At 31.3% G+C, this 22,548-nt stretch overlaps 1 protein-coding gene across 1 annotated transcript in view; it reads left to right on the forward strand.

Moving 5' to 3' along the window:
• Window positions 1-22,548, forward strand: part of CSMD3 (CUB and Sushi multiple domains 3) — a 1,577,676-nt gene that overhangs the window by 571,361 nt on the left and 983,767 nt on the right. Inside the window, 1 exon segment of the mRNA XM_074266680.1 lies at window positions 5,662-5,774. Within this exon segment, the coding sequence (XP_074122781.1) occupies window positions 5,662-5,774 (113 nt within the window).

The following is a 22,548-nucleotide window of genomic DNA, read 5'->3' on the forward strand; positions in this document are numbered from 1 at the left end:
CTTTTTCTGTTAAAACAGGATACACATGCTGCATTTTAACCAGAATAATGTTAAATTGTACTCCTTATGTTTATTTTCAAGAATCCATCTGAAGCCAATTTCAACAATTGCTCTTCTTCCACATGTGACCAATCTTCTGGCATGGATTTATATTTTATTATGAATAACTTTATTTTTCATGTATTATTATTTTGTGAATTTACCAAAAAAAGAAAAAAATACATTTTGATTGTTATTAAAATACATCCATTTTTTTGATTAGGGGTACTCAGTATTATGAAAATTATAGAAGGGTACACATATGTCAAAAGTTTGTGAAACATTGTCCTACAGGAAAGACTAGATTTTATTTTTTAAAAAGTTATAAAATATATTGATTCAACTTTTTTATTTTGGAGTCATTTGCTTTTCACAGCCTGAATGTACTAAGTTATATATTGTAGTATTCAATGAAAGTTCAATAATTTAATTATGCATGTATACAAATAATAAAAATAGAATATTTGTTTGCTTATATATTTTATGAATAAAATTGAGCATCAATTAAAAACAAAATAGCTAACAAATATTTTGAATTGTGCAAAATGGATAACAATAAGTTACCTATTTTGGAAAGTATATGAAGGTTTTTAAAACTTTTAAATCAAAATCTCCAAGAAAAATACTAAAACTAAACCAGACTATGACAATCTAGAAGAAAAGAACATCAATACGTATATAGATAAACAAAGAGATACTTATCTCTGTGTATTAACATAGTTATAATATATATATGTATATATATTCAATTTTACAATTATTTCTTAAGCTCTGACTCTTTGCAAGACATGATTATATATTTGAAGGATACAAAACTGAAGATTAATGCTATTTCTGACCATAAGAAATTTATGGTTTACTAAAGAACATATGTATGATAAAAATATGATGAGTAAACCAAAATAAAGTGTTGTCTCAAAAATGGAGTGCTTTTTCAGTTCAGGGAAGGACTGAAAGAGAGAGTATCAGGAAAGGCATCAGAAAAAGATGATACATCAGCTGAGCCTTGAGGCAAAAGAGTTTGCTAGGTCAGCAGTATTGAAGAAATGTCACTCAAGCATGGGAAACAGATCCCAAAAATGTGCAGAGGAAGAAGTCATTAGGTTAAGGTTAAGCAATAATCAATAGCCCAGCGTTTATTATAACCTAGAGAATGTAAAGTACAGCAATGAATCAAATTATGCTGGAAAGATAAGTTGTAGTCATTATGAGAAAGGAGCATCAATTCCATATTATGGAATTTATATCCTAATCATTTAGACTATAAAAATAAATGATAACAGAAATGGATAGATATAATAGGTGAATAAATAAGACTTCTCTTTGGCTACTATATAGAATACAAGAAAGATAAAGGCATAGTTTAAGAGTTATATTGAATCAGATTGTGTATGGCCTTTAATATTAGGTTAATACTTTGACATTTTATCTTAGCAACCAAGGCAGGGGTGGGGTCCTCTGGCCTCTCAGATAAAATCCAAAATTTTCAATCTGAAATTTGAAGTCCTAAAAGTGCAGCTGCTACTGAATTTTCCAATTATTTCTAATATAATTAACTAAGAACACATTTATTAAACTTTTCTACTGTGTCAAGTATTGAGCCTTTCAAACCAATGTATTAGCCGTTTCTGTGAATGACATTGTAACTTCCCACACTTTGTCTTTTGCACATATGGTCACTCATGTTTTAAATATACTCCCTCCTAATGTCCAATTCTTGAATTTTCAATTTCCTTCAAAGTATATAGCAAAGGGCTACATACCATGAAAAGTATTTCATGATTTCTTGAGCAGTAAGATGTGTAAAGAACACCCAGATTTTGAATCAGGGAGACCTGGATTCCAATTTACCTGTTATTTCCTAACTATTTGACGCTAGGTAAGTTATTCTGATATTTTGTGCCTCTGTTTCTTTATCCATAAAATAAGAAGATAGATGTGACAGTCTTTAAAGTACTTTCTGCTTCTAAAACTAGATTGTTAGCTTGTAAGTCCTTTCCCCTTTTTAAAGCAATATTTTATATTTCTTATGTTTGTTTCTACATATAAATGTTTCCCAATCCTTGGGAAATTAGATTTTGTTTTTCTTTTAGTGTGTGTATTCTCAGAAATATGCACACTATCTTATTTACTTTAGCTAGATAATAAATGTTTTCTGACTTAAATTGAGCTAATATAGGCATTTACCATATGAGTGAAATAGATCTCTGTATTACCAACCATTTTAGTTGGAATAAAGAAGTGATGCACTATAATCTGAGACACAATTATTAAAATAATCTTTATCGGAATAATTTTTAAATTTACTTATTGGACCAATAGATATGTGGTATTTGAATATATAATTGAAAGGGCATGGATACTGATTAAACATAGGCAGAAGGAAGGAGAAAGGGAAAAAATACAAGTGAAAAGATTGTAAATGTTAAAAACTGTAATTGGTAAGTATCATCAAAAGAAAGAGTAAAACTTAGAGGAGGGAATTTCTTCCCCTGAGGCAGTTGAGATTAAGTGACTTGCCCAGGGTCACACATTTAGGAAGTGTTAAGTTATTAATCATTCATTCCCCACATCAGCCATCAGCCAACTGGAAAGCACTGGGAATTTAAACTCAAGAACCTTGGGAATAATGGTACCATTCAGATTTCTAGATCTTGCAGATAAGTCCTTGCAGCCAATATTCAGGAGAGCCAACCATTTGAATTAAAAAAATATCAACTACCTTCACATCTGTCTCCTTAGCAACTTTAGGTATAGAAGGCCTGAAAGCGAAAATTCTCACCAATTTTATCAATGGGAATTATATTTAAGGAAAATTTACCATCTGTTTCATCATTGTAATCTAAGTTTGTTGGGGTCTTTCCACATAATTGCATCTAAAATCTCTTCTATGTATCATCTATTATGTGTAAGCTACTTGTGATTACAAAGTATCTTAGTTTTAATTGATATCTCTAATATTTGTCATGGCACATTAGAAGTACCTCATGAAGTCTTTCTTCATTCATATATTCATGCTATAGACTCTCAAAAATGCATTAATAGAATTCTGATTTTGTAATACCAATAGGTTATCTATGGGATGACCAAACATAGCTGGATATATAACAGTGAAACCAGGGAAGATTTTGTAGACAAGTATATAGACATGGAAGTTGTGACCATAGAAGTGATCATGGAAACCATTAAGATAGATGAATCTTACTAGGGGAATCTTTTGGGGAAAATACACTTTGCAAGATTAAAAAAGAATTTAAAAGAAAATTTCATAGATGATTAGAAGCAAGAAATATCATTCTTCAGGAAAATTAATGGAGAAAAAATACAAAGAAAAAAGAAAGTTCAATGTGATCAAATGTTGTAAATCCTAGGATCATAGCTTCTTAGGTAAAAGCGACTTTATAAAGGTAACAGGGGAAGTATCCAGAATTTAAATCAAGACATTTCAAACACTATCTCTGATATTTACTATTGGTATCATCTTGTGCAAGTCACTTAAATTCTCTAATCTTCATTTTTATTATCTGAAAAAAAACACTAAAAAACAAAAACTCAAGAGAGAAAGTTGGATTTATGCCTGCCTCCCAAGCAGATATGGTAGATGGGGGGACAGTGCATAGAGTGTCTGGCTGGGAATGAGGAAAAGTCGTCTGCATGAGGTCAATACTGGCTTTAGACATTTGCTACCTCTGTGGCCAGAAGCAAGTCACTTAACCCTATTTAACTCATTTTCTTCATGACTTGGAGAAGGAAATGGCAGAAAACTCCAGTACCTTTGTCAAAAAAAAATCCCTAATGAATACATGAAATGCTGTACACAACTGAAAAATGATTGAAAAACTGAATCCAAGTAGATAATTTGACAATGAAATGAATAAAGACAATTTTAAAAAGAATACAATTTTAAAAGGTCATTGCATATTAATCAAATACATAAAATGAGTCCTAAGAACTACAAGTGAAAGGATTTCTACAAATTTTGTATAAATAATGAAATAACAGTAAGAAACTTCAGAATGATTAAAAGACAGATTAAAAAACATAATGACTATAAGTACTTAAATTAGATTGGAAAAATTTCAAAGAAAAATTAACAAAGGCCAATTACAAACCAAATACCAAATAAATGATGGAAAATTGTCTAATGTTATAAAGATACAGATTAATCTATTAGTAAGAAGAATGAATTTTCAACAAGACACACACTTATTTGAAACAATTTTTAAATCAAAGAAACAAGAACAGACACAGTGAACATTCAACATTTCAAACAAGAAAAACACAAGAAAGGCAAATGAGCGAAATTGTCAAGATAAGATTAAGAAATTATATAAATGTCCCTATATTTTTCATCTAATGTTTAAAAATCAACTGCACTTATTGGTTAAAAGGCAAGAACAAGGATAGCCATCAAAAATTAACATGTATTTAAGCAGATTTTAAAATAAATCAGAATAAAGAAAAAAGAAATGAATTAATATTCCACAGATTGAATCTCTTTTATGAAATATAAATCTTTTAAAAGAATAAAATATGTTTTGGCATATGACTCTCATTTTATCATGTATAAAATTTATTTGGGGAATTAAGGTTTTATGCTTTTAAATATATTTGTTAAAAGACATTGCCAATGAAACTTTAGTGCATCAAAAAATGTATGAATTGATTGAATGGAATGTATGGATGAAATGAAATCAATAAACATGATCTCCATATGTTTTTACTTATGAAAATATATATACAAAATGAGTTTAAATTATTTAAATGTGGAAGAAAATGTGAAATACATGATTGATGCAAAATAATGAGTAATATTTAAAATTCTGTATCAAGAAAGGTAGAAAATAGGTTAGAACTTATTAGGAAGTTGATATCGGGGATCACAATATCAGCAGCTTTCTGAGTTTCTTTGTTGTAAGAAAACATGCACTCTTTCTTCATGTGGATAAAGTAATTTGATTTTAGATATCTACTCTAATTACATTGAGTAGTATAGTGAGTAGAGGACTCCCCATTCATTCTCAAGATGAAATGAAAGTACAAGTATTGCCTGTAACACATACTAGCTATGAGATCTTGGACAAGTTCATTAACTATGCTATTCCTCCAAACAATTCCACAAATATTAAGTTGTAGAACAGTGGTCATTCTGAACTGGTGCAAAATTTTTCCAAAGTGGGACTTCCCTATACTAAAATAACCACAGGGCTTAGTAAAAATAAACAAAAATGCTCTATAGAGAGATATTTTTTCATTGATTTTTTCTCTACTTAAAAAAGAACACATATTGCTTTATTTATATATATATATATATGTATATATATATATATATTTATTACTATTAAATGTGAGCACACATTGACATGAAACAAAATTTTACAATTGGAATGACTTTCTGTTTTCTGGCTTTCACAGAAATCCTGTGCACCTAATTTATAATGTTACTTTTTCATTAGAAGCATTGATCTGAATGTTGTAAAGCATTATTTTTGAATATTTGAACTTGAGTTTCATGGATCATATATTATAGTAGGGTGGGAAACTTGATTGAGTGGTATTAAAAAACAACAGTGCTACAAAATGACTTAGTTTTCATTTTTTTTGTCATCTTTCCTAATTTAGGTTATCTGGAATGAATATACCACCACCAATTATCAGCAACAAAAACTGGCTGCGGCTGCACTTTGTAACAGACAGCAATCACCGCTATCGTGGATTTAGTGCCCCATATCAAGGTATACTTAATGAAAGGCCTTCTTTTCTTTAGTGTTTAAAAATATATTTTTGGTAAATACAAGTGCTTCTCCTGATAGAGGAGAAATGTTGTTATCTTTTTAAGAGGGGTAATTTGAACATGCTGCAATGATCATTTTCCTGCTGAGGGAACCATATGATAATTATTAAATTACAGAATAGATTCTAACAGATTTCTATAATTCAGTAGGGAGGATAGAGAGAATTGAATTTGAATTTTGAAAGATAAAAAGTAGTTGATGGAATAGCTATACTTCTTTATTAGTATTTCAGAGATGAGACAATAAAACTGTTTCATAAAGTAACATAATACAAAATTGATTTTTTAAAATTAATTGCAATGACTTTTCATATGTACTCTTTATTATTAGTTTAATTAATCTCATTAGTAGTCTTATTTACCATTTTTTGTTAACAGGCATAATTTTAAGTAAATAGAATAAAAAAAATCTAAGACTAGCTTGGAAATCAAACTGTTTGGAACAAGATCATTATGAAGATTAAATACTAATGAAAATAGCTTCTATGATGTTCAGTATTACTATGTTTGTTTAGTCTATTTTATCTACCAATTATTCATGTAAATAATATATTTCATTTTCAGTAATCCACCAGCTATTCTTTAGGGGATTGTAAACTTTGTCAGAGTTACTTTTTTTCATTTACCTTGTTTTAAAGGCAACTTACAAGTCTTTAGTTACTTTTTATTGCAATGTATTTGCAATTTTAATATAGTGTATTTAGGTAGCTCTGCTTTTTAGTCAATAAAATGAGATTAGATTAAATGTGTTCCTGGAATTCAGGTTATGTAAAATTAATTTATAACTTAAAATCCCATCCCCTCTCTTCAGCTTGTTTAGTAATACACCCTTACTTAAAAACAGAAATCATTAAATGTAATTTATAAGTTAGCACCTCCCCCTATGAAATACACTGTACAGGGCTACCATACAAGTAGAACATCATAATCGTAGAGGAAAAAAAACTTATGTAGAGAATAAAAAGTAACTACAACCAGACAATGACACTAAACAAAATTTTTGAAAGAATTCAGGATTTTACATATATATATATATGTATATATATTTGTATATATATACATATATATATATATACATATATAGAATTTGAAGAAATTATCTGTGAAATATTTTTAATTTTCTACAAAAAAATTTTGAAAATATTAGAAAATGTTTATTTTTAAAGTAATTTTCCATATAACATTTTAAGGAACTTAGTCCAGTTTCATAATCCTAGATTTCCATATTAAAACTCATTGGCCTAGCATATTCTAATTTGAAATTGGTAGTTAAATTCATAATATACCTAAATTCCATAAAATTTCATCTCTACCCAGTTTCCAATAAAATAGTTTCATTACTTTTGGATACTACAGAAACTAGATCAATCTACTACTCTGAAACTAGAGGATTGGGATAAATAATATATCAAATGTTCCGCTTGAGGTGGGTCAGGGCTCAGAGAGGTGGGATTTATTTGATTGAAAGATGGCATGACTCCAGTACTTCCCTGCATGCTCTAAGTAGAAGAATGAGTGGTGGGAAAGTCCACAAGTTGCTGGCCCTGCATTTCTCAGTACTGTTTTTTGCTTTCCTTGGGAATTGATCATTTGGAATTTTTCAATTGAAATCATTCAGTTCTGCTCCTGAATATTGATCCACTCCCCATCTCTAAAAGGATAACAAAAAAAAACATTAATAAAAAGAAAAATTACCCACCCATGTGCTTATACAAATAAAGTGCACATACATACCCAGAATTATTTGCTTTTTATACCTATGGTGTAATGTCAAAATTAGTAGAAAAACACATTAGATTATACATTACACTAAGTCACAAAATATGTTATATTATAGTATAATGATAATAAAATATAGGTATGTGTATCCATTATTTTAATTAAATTTTTAAATGATTGTGTCTTTATTCTCAACATACAAGTTAAACTTATTAAAACCAAATAGAATTTCAATTAATTTATGAAAGTAAATATTTTCATGGCTGCTAAGAGTTATGAAAATAGCTCAGGAAATTGAGTAGTTCTGTTGTTACCAGTGTGGTATATAAGCAATATAATTATTTGTACCTTATAAAAATTATCATTGAAGTGGAAGAGACAAAAATTATTTAAATAATCAGAGGGTAATAGCTAATGATACAGTCAAGAAAAAGATGCAAACTGAAATAATGCTTTTTTAAGTCATTTCTTTCTTTTTAAAACCATGTTTACAAATGATTTCTTTCCCAAAAATCATCCTTATTCAATGTGATTTTTTTAGAAAAGTTCTTTCAGGAGTTTATTTCCCAGGTCTGCCAAATACAAACAAGACTGTACATAGGCAACATCATTCCATTTGACAGCATTTCTTGAAAATATAAGCAATCCGTCATTTGTATCAAATTTCCAATAAGTCAACTTGCTTGGCAAGAAGAGAATTTAACTAAGTAAGCCTATATTAATAGAATCAGACACTTAAATGTGGATATGACAAATATTCTCTGTGCCTTCCAAATTGACTCTATTTTAGGGATGGCAGAAACTAAAAATAGTGAAAAATAGCAAATATTGGAAAATGCCATTACAATAGACACTGTATAATAAAACCACACACTGATTTTGTAAAAAATGAAAGAAAAGGGGAATGTATATGAGTTTCCTAATATTATAAATATCCACTCTTAAGTTTTTGGCTTGGTCATCACTTTGTCTAGCAAGTTTCACACTAGGACAATCTATTGTTTTCTCAATATGTCCTCCATTTCTTCTTTTATTTTTCCCCAATATAAAATATGCTCAAAAGGAGTATCATGCCAAAAATAGAGAATAAGCTACTAGTTATAGTTTGGTCAGAGACAGCAGATATATGGGTTTTCCAGTGGAATATATTTCTAAAGGTACATTTAGCAAATGTAATAGGACAGCTCCCTAATATAATTTTCAAGCATATTGAATTTAATTTGCATTAAATGGTTCCTCATGGTAGCAATCTAATTCCTCTAACATGATCAAGAATACCTATCACACATATATCCTTACTTCTACAAGTCATCTTCTGTTAAATAAACATAAAACATTTCTCCCACATTTATGTTTATATAGATAAATGCTATCTGTACCCCACATCCAATACACACCAAAAATAATAATTTCTGTTGCTGAAACCAACCAGAAGAATTTTAATTTTAAAATAATATTCTGATTAAGAGAGTTGACTTTTCACAAGTCACATACTTTCTTATTTCCTCATTATATTGTATTTTTCAATATTTTTCTTACATCCTTTTGTAATATTGTCTTAGTATGCCTCCTTATATCCACATGTGACATATGATTCTTATGTCCACATGTAATTTCCACAATACCATTTCTTATATAGCATAAGCTTTCTGCTATCAACCAACATATAACAACATCTTGTTATTCTCATTGTTAATACCTGTGCTGAATATGTTGCTGTTACTATTTCTTATATTATTATTTGCAACATTAAAACTTTTCTACAAATTTTATCACAACTTGATCACATTTTCTCCAGTTGTAAGCAAGCAGGGAATATTGCAGAAACAAATTAGTCATTAATATGGAATTTTGTCTATAGTTTAAAATACCTTAAATATTTCCTTCTGTTGGATCCTAAGTTCCAATCATTCAACTATGAAAGAATATGCCAAGTTTTTACATAGAAGTTACCCAGTGTTTCAGAGTAATTTATAAGTATATGAATCAACAATGCAGTTACATACCTATATACTTTTGGTGTGTATATTTAGAAAATATGCCATCTAAATCACTATCAAGTATTCACATACATGTGGATACTTAAAAAAATAGAATTATATTTTAGCCTCTTCATGATTCACCTAAGTTCCATTAAATTTCATTCATACTAAGTTTCCAATAGAATAGTTTCAGCACTTTTGGGTACTACAGAAACTGGGTCAATATACTACTCTGAAACTGGGGAATTGGGATAAATATCGTATCAAATGCTCTGCTTGAGGTGGGTCATATTTCATTCAACAGTTTTCAATTTTATATCCATATTTTTTGTGCATCTTGTTCTTTGTTGCACATAAATGCACATGTATCACATGCACATTAAGATTTTCAATGGTACAGTGTGTCAATGCTTTGCCAATCATGATAAGGCTTTTAAACTATATTTATGAAAAACACAAAGTTCATATACTTCAAAAAAAGGCTTACAGACTAATCTTTACTACTACCTTAATGCAAATAAACTTTTTTTAAAAAATAGGAAATAGCAAAAATTAGGAAATAAAAATGGAAAAATTTTTAAAAAGCCTATAAACCTATAAAAACGTATGTGCACATAAGGATTCATTAATTTAAAATATAAAACAATCATTTTGAAGTTTATTTCATCTAATGATAATATTATTTTTCTCTTACCCACTTACATCTTGAAATTTCCCAGTATTTTGATCTTGATTCCCTATTTTTCTCTTTATTATCTCTCAGAAATCTAATTCATTATGATAAGTTCAGATATGAGAAGACAGTGCTGTTTTGTGGAAAGAAAACAATGAAGCAGAAAAGTAGTAGCTTCAGAAGGCCTGGACTACATACAATCACACATATTTTTAGTTAAATTTAGACCCACTTTACTTTCTGGATCTCAGTTTTCTCTTCTATAAAATAAATGAACTGAATAATCTACAACATCTCTTCCACATCAAAACATTGTGAATCAATAATTATCTCTCTTGAGATGACTCAAATCATTCTATTTCCAAATCCATATATATTTATTGGATATAGCCATGATACTCAAACCAGTAAAAAGCAAAACAAAACAAACAAAAAAAATAATCCTTTTAAATTCTTTACCTTACTACCAATTCTCAGTTAATGTAGGTCATAGCAGCACTCATTTGGCCTCCTCATTCTAAAACACTTAAGGCATCTCTATCCCCTATTAGATAAAAATTTCTGTGTGATTTCCTTCCGTACTCTCTTTCTACAAATACCTGTTCTCTCCCTCATAAAGGTATATTATTCCTTGCAGGGACTTTTGTGATAGCCTTTTGACTGATCCATCTTCCTTGAATCTCTTTGAACTATTATCCCAAAATCTGTATTATACACTGCTGGTAAATTTATTTTCCTTCTCTGATCATGCCACATAGAAGAATGTTAAAACTTCCAGTGGCTTTCCACTATGTCTTAAATTAAGTCCCGTGTTTTCCTTATTTTCAAGGGTGTTCTTGAATTTTCCAAAAAATATGACTATAATTTGCTTTTTTAACATTTTGCATTCTATCTTTCATTTAAGTTCAGTCCAAAATGACAATATTTGCTATTCTTTAAAGATATTACATGCCTTCCCATCTCTACTCTCTATTTTATCCTATTTCCTATTTCTAGAATAGACTTCTCTCTCAGATCTATATCAATTTCTTACCCATCATATTTCATTTTAAATGCCAACTCATTTTATAAAATGTTCCCTATTCCCTCTAACTCATAGTAATTCTTCTGTCCACTGCATGAGGATAAGAATTTGTATTTTTCTTATTATTTTTACATATAACATACCATAGTTATATTTCAATTTTAATTAAATTAAAAATTATTAATTATCTATTAGCTGTTAACTAATCACCTATTAGCTAATCATTGTTAGTTTCTTGGAACTCGAAGACAGAAATAAAATGATCCTTTCTTTTGGATAGCTTACATTGTACTACAAGGAAAGTAAAATGCATGTGGCTAGTAGAAGAAAAATTGAGGTGAAACAGATGACTAACAACTAGGAATGTGTGATAAGGAGGAGATAAAACACAAATTGATCCTTGGAGGAAAATAAAGATTCTAAGTAAAATAGAATTCAAGCGTGAATACTAGCTTGTGTAAATATAATGATACAGATCAAATTTTGAGAACAAGAGATAGCACATTATAGGGACCAGTGTGAAACTGTAGAGCCAATGGAAGGGTTTTGAGCAGGGAGATAATATTGTCAGATATACATCTTTTAATAAATATCTTCCAGCTATAATATAAATTCCATATATCAAGAATAATTTCTTTTTTTCTTTGTTTTTCTTATGTCACTTGTCAAGAGAATGGCACTCCTAGACTAATTCTAGTATTGATATATAATAACTAAAATTTTTGCATATCCTATAGCTAAGCAGATTGTAGAGTGCCTGAATAGCTGATTTATTTTCAACTATCAGCTTGTCCATCTGAAACTTGGGAAATTTTAATCATATAGTCTCAGTGCATTCATCAAATGATTATTTCTATATTATGTCAATAACATTTAACACTTTAGATGAAATTATGTATATATAATATATGTGTGAATGTGTGAAGTGTATGGATGTGTATGTTTGTAATTAATTGGGGTTATATGTGTATATATCAGTTATATTGTATGGATAACTATATATATGTATATATATACATATATATATACACACACATATATATATAAGTGGATATATATAGATGGAGGAATACACAGACAGACAGACAGACATGTAGGCAGACAGACAGACAGATAGATAAATGATACATATAAATATATGAAAGCTATAGTACTCAGATGAGAAATAATATATAGTCCAGCTTATCTGGACTATAGTTTACATGAAGGAGAATAATGTGAAATAGGCTGGAAAGGTAGGTTGTGATCAGATTATAAAGTGGATTGTATGCAAACTAAGGATTATTTCAAAGGTAATAAAGGGCTATTGAAGTTTGAGGAAAACAGTGATATGATCTGACTTGTACTTTAGCAAAATATCTTTCAAAGCTTCATAAAGGATGGGTTGGATAGTGGAGAGACTTGGAATATGAAGAACAATTAAGAAGCTATTGTAATAATCTAGGAGTTTGTTAATGAATACTTAATCTAGCATGGTGGTTGTGCGAGTGGAAAGAAAAAGATGGATATGTGAGAAGTTATGCAATAAGAAATACTTTGAAAATTGATTATATATGTTGAATTTTAGATGAAATAAAAATTATAAACCAATATTAATTGAAAGATGCTCTCAACAAAAATGAAGCAATTCAGAAGATAAATTTAAGGAAAGAAATAACAAATTGAGGTTTTAGAAATGTTGAGTTTCATGTGTCTTTGAGACATCTAGTTTAAATTACCTAAGAAGCAGTTGATGATGTAAAATTGGAGCTCAAGAGAGAGATTGTCTGAGAATAAGGATCTGAGTCCTTGGTATAACAATGGTACTGAAAAATCAAGGCATATAATATATTCAATATAAAAACCTCTAGAGAAAAATATTTTTCTTTACAAAAATATGAAGTCTAGAGTGACGTTCGTTGTTAATACCCTTCAATCAAACACATCCCTACACAACAAATATTTACCAAGTGCCTACATTTATGTAGTTATGCTTATACTTCACTTTCTAATTGCTCTTCCTAATTGAACTATTGACAAAGAATGTTTTATTCTTTTTTAAGAGGACGCTTTTGTACATGCAAAGATGCACTACATCACTAAATCATCTTTTAATTATCCAGGTAAATTAAACATATTTGGAAAGCAAAATAATCTGGGATCTAATAGCATCTAGTTCTAGAGAAAAATATTAGAAAAAGGAATGTTGTTTAAAGATGATATTTTTTTCCTTTCATCATAAATTCAAAGATGTAATCTCTTCTGAACACTGTTGTATCATAGAGTGAATAGTAATGTTCACTTGCAATGTCAGTTTTTTGCTTGTGAGTGTTTTTGTGTATATGTATCACAAAAATTATATTCTACTTTTTATAACATGAAACTATGTGCTTCATATAACTCCTTCACTCCATTTGATAGTAGCAACACATATGACAGAAACAGTCAAATCAATTACTTCTTAACACACACATATACATGTGTGTATGTGTGCATGTAATTCCGTTGGTATGCTTTTCCATAATGAGAAATTCATTATACCTCAGAGGTAATACAGTAAAAGATTTACAAGATCCATGAAAGCATAAAGGCCTTAAATACTTGCAGAGTGATTTATTTGAACCAGTTCTCCAAGTATCAACCTGGATTAGTAAGTATGATAGAGCTCATCATCAAAATACTGACCAATTGATGCTGTATTTTCCACTAACAGTTACCCATAAGATACATGTGCGTGCACCCACACCCCCCCACACACACTCTGTTAGAGAATAAATTATATGAAACAACTTGAGATTTCCTAGTGCTAGGACAAAGGCTTATGACTTTCAATTTCATTTTATAATTAACTTATAAAAGTAATTTTGATTTGTCTTTTTTCTACCATTTACTATCTATTTCTGTATTTCCAATTTTGGATTTTTCCAGATATTATCTTTGATTCTTCATTTATTTAGAATTTCAGCAGTGTGGCCATTACCTACATCAATTGCAAATCTTCCATGATTTAATACATGGTCTTTGAGAGTTGTTTCAATGAAGGTGGTTTTTTTTAATTGTAACAATAAGAATATGTGAAAAAAATAGAAATGTTGTTATGAAAAGACACTTGAGGAATCTCCAATTTATCATAAGGTCAAGAATGAAGTACCATGAATGTCCTTACAAAAATTTTCTTGGTACAATTCCTGGTCTATCCATTTATTTGCCAAAATTCACATTTTTTGCTTTTAATGCCCAGAATTTGCTTCCAAAAGGTAAGGGTCAATAGAGTAGAGAGAAAGCTGATTAGCAACCCATTTCTAAATTGTTTGGAATGTTTGCAAAATCTGAATTCTTTCAGGATTAAAAGCCTATTTAACTAGATCACAGATATTAGACCACAATGCCAGTCATTCTCCTGTCACTAACTGGTCACTAATTGTACAAATTTATTAATCTCATCGACTTTTAGCATCATTTTTGTAACATATGGCTAGTAAAATAAGGTTATATGAATGAAGCAAAAGTTTAAATGTTGCTTGATAATTTTAACATTTATAGTGGGATTCTTTCTGTCTTTTTCATTTATTCCTCCCAGACTATTTGATTAATAGTAGATAGAATTTTGGAAAAGGGCAAACTTAGAAAGACTTAAGTTTCAAGAAGGTTGCAAAATGAGCCCTTTGAAAGAGGATAATAATGAGTTTCTGAGGAAAGGAATTATAAGTTGGAGGTAGTGGAACCCATTACAATTGAAGATATATTTACAGAGAAAAAAATGAATAGGGACTAAATATACTGTAGATTACATAGAGCATGCAAAGGCAGCTGAGATTAATGAAGACATGGGTTCATTATAACAGTTTCTATACAGACAGGCTACGTGATCCTAGTCATGGCATTTCACATACCAGGATATTTCTAATATTTGAAGTCACATATTTACAATATAGAAGGAGTTCCCTTACTGTCAATGTCTTACAACACTAAAATCATAGAAACATTAATGCACTCACACACTTAGACTTTGTACAGTGGAGTTCATCACCAGAAGGATGACAAGCTGGTGATGTATTTTTTTGTCCTTGAGTCATTGAGGTGAATAAACACATACATATGTACTCAGAATTATTGATAGTGTGCATACACATATGTATGCACACATATATAAACATGTCATCTATTATTCATCCATGTATTTGTTATTACAGTTCAGTCATTTCAGTTGTGTCTGTCTCTGTCATTCTATTGTGGTTTTCTTGGCAAAAATTCTGGAGTGGTTTGACATTTCCTTCTGTGGACTATTTTATACCTGAGGAAATTAAAGCAAGCAGGGTTAAATGACTTGTTCAGGGTCACAGTGTCTGAGGCTAAATTTGAACTCAAAAGATGTCTTCCTCACTCCAAGCTTTGCACTCTATTCCGTGTACTACCTAGTTACCACATACATATTAACATTGTATTTATGAATATATATGTATATATTTATGTACATAAATATATGATTCATGATATTATATAACATAGTGTGATATGTTATGACCAAGGTATAGCTAGGCACAGGGCCAAGATGTTCTGTGCTCAAGAAGCACTTCTGGTAACAGAGTTATATGACTCTGAGCAAACCTCTTGGCCTTTCATTGCTTCAGGTAACCCTGTGGAATCTAAGTTTCAAGAAAGTGATAATCATTACTTTTAGTTAAAGTCCTTTCATCAAAAATATTCCTATAAAAATATATTCACTAGGTATATAATTGCACTGATATGCAAATTATAAATTTCTCTGCAACTTATATTTTTACAGATGAACCTAAAGCAGTGAAAAGCTAAGCATCCACAAAGTTGACTACTTACTGAGGGAAAACGATCACAATGTGTTAGTGGTGGGTCTTAAACTCAAGATCTCCTGGGTATTATGTTGTTTGCCTGTCAGTCAATAAAAATTTTTATACAATATAAATACTTGGATACCTCCCCCCCAAAAAAGGCCATATCTTTAAGAGCTCACAATCTAATAGGGGAGGGAGAGGGGACAATAAGCAAACAAATATATACAAAAAAGCCACACACAGAATAAATAGGAAATAATTAAGAGAGGAAAATTATTAGATTTCAGAAGGGTTTAGAAAGGCTTGCTATAAAAGATGAAAATTTAGTTGGTACTTGAAGGAAACCAGGGAAGCCAGGAGATGGATAAAAGGAGGAAGAACATTCTAAGCATGAAGGACATGGAGAGAAACTTTTAGAGCTGAGAGATGGAATGTCAGTGCCTCTAGATCAAAAAATATGTGAGAGGGTAGAGTATAAGAAAGGAAAGGTGGTGAAAGTTACATTTTATGCTGTCCTTCATTTCATTTTAATATCAGTCTTTAAATATGAATGAAATATATATGTATTTCAGTGTTCTAAAAGTCTTGCTTTTTAAAAGATGTTAAGTTTATTAAAATTTAAAATGGTACTAAGACTTTTTGAGATATTCCTCATAGCACACAAAACACATGTGAATGTAGATTGCATAGTTATATATGTATATGCATATATTTACATATATTTTATATATTTGCTATATGCACATGTAATGGATATATTTACATACATTCCCTGCATTTAGTTAGATTAACAGATTTGCTTTCCATATTAAAGGCTGTTACTTTCTTGGATCTGTAATATAATTTACATGAGCATTATGAACTCAACAGATATGATAGAAAGACATGCCGGGTGAAAGGGTCACATGAACTGAAGGCAATTCCAGAATAAGAGGGAAGACTGAATCATGATGACATTACTATAGTCGTAGTCAAACGCAAAACATGAAGAGTTTAAAGGTTGTGTAGTCTGGGTCTCCACCCAAAATGGTGGTTTCAATAAGAACTCATAAATATGAGAATAATGTTGACACAGAGGAGAGATATTGCAAAGAAAGGTCACAAGTTGTTCCAGGTTGAAGAATGTCCAGACACTGAAGGAAGTTTCAGGCTAGGACTGTAGTTGAGGCATGTTGGAAAAGGTATTGATGTCAAAAGCTAATTTTCAGAGATCAGCTCCCTGACTAATTTTTGTGTTATCTGATTTTTTACTTCTCTATCCAAGCTCATAAGGAATAGTATGTTGTATTGAATACAAAATCAGTACTGCTGTCAGGAAGCCCCAGTTTCAATTCTGACTTTGGCACATTTGCTGAGTAATCCTAAGCAAGTTATTAGGCTGTCATCAACACAGCCAACTCTCTAAGTCTGTATTTTACCCCTCTTCCTTACCAGCAATATAAATAAAATAGAACATTACCCCAAAACAAAATTCAACTTTTTTAGTGTGAGGATTCAGATAATGAAAATGTAATGATAAAGGATGACAATATTAAACATTATAATTGTGTATCTTCAGGCAGGAAAAACTAAAAAAACAAAAAAACAAAAAAACAAAAAACAAAAAAAAACAATCCAGATGAAGAATTGGCAAAATATCAGAGTGTGTGTGTGTGTGTGTGTGTGTGTGTGTGTGTGTCTCTGTGTGTGTCTGTGTGTATGTCTGTGTGTGTGTTTATGTATCCATTGTAATAGATTTCATCTCTCTGAACTCTCATAGTTTTCATCCTACATATATAATCTCTCCTTCTTTCTCTACTTTTCTGGCTCAACCTCCTCTTATACTTACATGAGAATTTTACCTGAGTCAAAAACCCTAAATCATACTCCATTATCTGCCCTAGTGACTTTATACACTTCATGTCATCCATTATCATGTCTATATTTCTATTTTCTTGTTTGTACCATACCCTCCCAATTAGCTGAGCTCATAATATTGGAATCATTTTTGATTCTTTTCTTCCCTTCATCTCCTCCTTCCCCTATATGGGCAATTTCTAAGTTTTATCAATTTTATTTATATAATATTTCTAATATTTATTGGGTTTTTTGGTATTCCTACTGCAACCATTCCAAACCATACATTCATTGCTTTCAGGTAAGGCTATTATAATAGCATCATAATTGAACTTCTCCACTTTTTCTTCTCTAACTCTTCCTTCAGCACTATACCTCTGTTATTATTTTATTCAAAAACATTTAGTAGCTTGTCAGTTACATATCAATTATAAAACAAAATCTCTCTCTTATGTCATGACTCATGAGAATCTGATTCTTTTACTGTCCCTTCCCTTCTCCATTACTTTGCTAATATTATTTCCTGTACATGGAATGGGGAACTCTCTATGGGTAAGAATGACTGTTCATCCTTCAGGAACAATTCAGATGTCATCTACTTCATGAATCAATCGACCAATAATCAACATCATTTTTAGTGCTTCCTAGGAAGCAGGCATCTTTCTTGTTGTTAATAATATAGCAGATTTTTCCTTCAAGGAAATTGCATATTATCAAAAGAAAGAGAATATATATAAATAAGGCATCTGAGTGATTCAGGGGTTACAGGGATAGATCTTGAACCAGGAAGGACTGTGTTCAAATCCTGACTTAAACACAACTATGTGCTTCTGTTCAAGTCACTTGACCCCTCTTAGCCTTAGTTTTATCACCTATGAAAAGGCCTGTTTCCTCACCTACCTCACAGGATTATTATGAATCAAATAAAAAAGCTACAGAAAGTGCTTTTGAAGTGCTGTATCAAAAGGTCTATAGAATATCTGAACAATAAATACCAGTTTATTTTAAAAGGGAGGGTATCAGAAAAGGTTAAATTAAAAAAGCTGTACATCAGTTGAATCTTGAAGTTAAAAAAAATTGAAAAAGCCAGGGCAAAGAAAAAGAAATTCCAAGCATTGGAGAGAGCCATTGGAAAAGGATTGAGACAAAAATAGGGTGTTATATAAAAGAAACAATAAAATAGGCTATTTTTTTTCTGGACCCAAAAGTGTAAGGAGCAAAGTAGTAAATAATAAGGTAAGGAAAATAGGTTTAGGCCAAATTGTGAAATGCCTTAAATGCCAAGAAGAGGAATTTATATTTGATCCCTTTGTGCAAAAAAAAAAAAAAAGTGTCTTTGAAATTCTTTAAATAAAGAGTGACTATGTCAAATTTGTGCTTTAGAAAATTACTTTGGCAGATGCATAGAGGATTGAGAGAGCATAATCATGAAATAAGGAAATCAATTAGGAGACTCTAGCAATAATCTGGGTAATATGTCTGAACTAGGTATTGGTATGTGAATAGAGAGATTTAGAAGCCAAATGGCTATATGGGGTGAAGAGGAAAGGATGCCAAGAATGTAATATGGGAAACTAAAAAGATGGTAGTATTACTAAACAATAAAGGGAAAATTCTGAAGAGAGCATGATTTTATTGGGAAACAGAAAATATTTAGTTTTGAATAAGATTAATTGGAGATGTCAATTCTGTATCCAGTCTGTAACATTTAAAGGGCAATTGATGATGTGGAAGCAGAAGAGGGAAAATGTTTCATCCAAAGGTCTGGAAAGTCATGTACATAGAGTTGATAAATAAACATGAAAACTAGATGACATAGTAGGTAGAGTGTTGCCTCTACTGTCAGGAAACTCCAAGTTCAGATGTAGCCTCAAGCACTTAGTAGCTTCGTGGCCCTAGTCAAATCTCTTAACTTCTCTATGTCTTAGTTTTATTTTATATAAAATTAATATAATATTGTGACATTCTTCTCTAAAATGTATTGTTCTCTGGGAGCAGGTTTCTTGGGGGGCTTCTGGAGTCAGCCTTAGTTTCAGTTCAATAATCACAAGTGCAGCGAGGGATTAAAGTCCAAATCCTTTACTGTCTCCTTCAAAGTTTTATCTCCTTTACTTGGGGCTCAGCTAATTTTCTGGAGGCTTTCCGGATCTTGGTTTCAGTGTTCTCCACAGGACAGCCTTGCCACCACTTCTCTGTCTTCCTTAGTTCTGCCCAATCACCTTCTCTGGCTTCTGAATCTCCTTGACTCCCAAAAGTTTGTGCTTGAACCTCCAGCCACAACAAAGGTGGACTATAGAATGAATCTGTCTCAGCCTCAGAAAGCTTCTAGTGCTCTTGTCCTTTCTGTCCCTGACAGCTGTTTCTTATATATTCCACACTGAGCACACACTAATCATTACATCACTAGGAAACCATTATTTGTTGTAGGATTAAATCAATACTAAACTACATTTAACCACTGTCTCCTCAATTCCACTTACTTAGCACCTTGTAAGAATCCTAACATAATACCAGTGTCTAATTCTCAGAATTATTGTGAGAATAAGATAAATTTTTAAATTAAATTTTAAATTTATTTAAAAATAATAGCTTTTAAAAATAATATTATAAAAAATAACAGCCTTTAATTTTCAAAGTACATGAAAAGATAGTTTTCAGCATTTACCCTTGTAAAATCTTGTGTTCCAAAGTTTGTTCCCTTAGTCCTTACCTCTCCCCTCCCCTAAAGAACAAATATTCCAATATAAGTTAAACAATTATTAAAAACATTTTCCCACATTTATCATGCCACACAAGAAAAATCAGATCAAAAGGAAAACAAATGAAAAAGAAAAAAACAAGCACGCAAAGAACAACAACAAATAAGGTGAAGATACTATGTTGTGATCCATATTCAGTTCCCATAGTCCTCTTTCTGAATGCAAACGGCTTTGTCCATCACAAGTCTATTGGACTTGGTGTGATTCACCTCAATTTTGAAAAGTCCACCACAGTTGATCATCATATAATCTTGTTGCCATGTATAATGATCTCCTGGTTCTGCTCATTTCACTTAGCATCATTTCATGTAAGTCTCTTCAGGCCTTTCTGAAATCATCGTGTTGGTCATTTCTTACAGAACAATAATATTCCAGAACATCTAAATGTCATCCATTCCCCAACTGATAGTTATCGACTCAGTTTCCAGTTCCTTGCCACTTCAAAAAGGGTTACTACAAACATTTTCACACATGTGAGCTCTTTTCTCTTTTTTATGATCTCTTTGCGATGCACCCAGTAGAGACACTGCTGGATCTAAAGGTATGCACAGTTTGAACACTCTTTGGGCATAGTTCCAAATTGCTCTCCAGAATGTTTGAATTAGTTCACAACTCCATTTATTATTATCTTTTCCTGCCATGTTACCCAATCAGAGATATGTGAAATAAATACCTCAGGTTATCTTAATTTGTATTTCTCTAATCTAATCTAATGCTATTTAAAGAATATTGATGGAATAATATCCATAAAGTGCTTTTCAAAACTTAAAAGTGCTATGTAAATGCTAGGTCTTATTAGTATTATTATAAATTACATTCATGGTAGCTTAGAGATTATATAAAGAGAGAATAAATTAGAGTATGGGACAAAATCTAGCCATATTGCTTACAGTTAGGGGGTATGATATGCTTGTTAAAAAAGCAGATGCTATTAAGGAGGACTTAGAAATGAAGGAAGAGACCAAAAAGGTAGAAAATGCAGAGAGAATATCAAGGACAATATGATGGATAATACTAGTGAATTTAAAAAAATCAAGAAGGATAAGAATGTTAAAAAACGCACATAAGACTGACTTTCTTGATGTTCTTTCACATGACACTATCCCTTCTCCATGTGATCTCTTCCTCTTCTCTTTGGTTAAGGTATTTACCCAGAAGTCATTGATATCTCATCCTTCATTAGATTATAGTTATATGTTTACATGTCTTTTCCCTTATTCATTAAATTATAGCTTCTTTTTTTTTTTTTTTTTTTTTTTTAATCTTAAAAGCCTTTATTATACCTACTCACATAATGCCCTAACTGATGCCCTGACTTGTTGGTTCCCTGGTGAACACCTGGTCAGAAGACCCATGTGTTCACTACCAAAATCCTTACCTCTTTCGGCTACCCATCTTGGCTTGGCCACCCAGGCTAGGAGCCAGGGTGAACAGCACGAGGTTAAAGAGGGCGGTTGCTGCCTGCAGTGGGCTTATATAGGGCCTGTGAGGTCACACACACAGCCAATCAGCGAGAGAGTCACCCATTACAAAACTATCTCAATATGGCCAGGATCCCGCCCAAGGGCAGTCCTAATATCCACAGAAATTACTTCTGGGCCTCAATCCCGATGCACTGTGTCCGCCCATTTAAAGGGCCCTTACAATTCCCTTTCTCTTGTTTTGCGGGAACCGCACATCTCACCAAGCTAAACTTTTAGCACCAGCTATAGTTCACTTGATCCATGAGATGACAGTGTTATGCCCAAGGAGGTACAAAGCAGCAGATCAGTAAACAGAAGTATGACAATGAGAACCAGGCTCAACAGTGGCCCAAGTGTTCAACCCATTCATCAAAGTCATACTCGAGATAATATGCCAAAGAGGTTGGATGCCAATGAGGTAGGATGTCAACACTGAGGTGGGAAGTCAACAAGGTAAAACATCACAATT

Source organism: Sminthopsis crassicaudata, chromosome 1, assembly GCF_048593235.1.
Source record: "Sminthopsis crassicaudata isolate SCR6 chromosome 1, ASM4859323v1, whole genome shotgun sequence".
NCBI classification, from domain to species: Eukaryota; Metazoa; Chordata; class Mammalia; order Dasyuromorphia; family Dasyuridae; genus Sminthopsis; species Sminthopsis crassicaudata.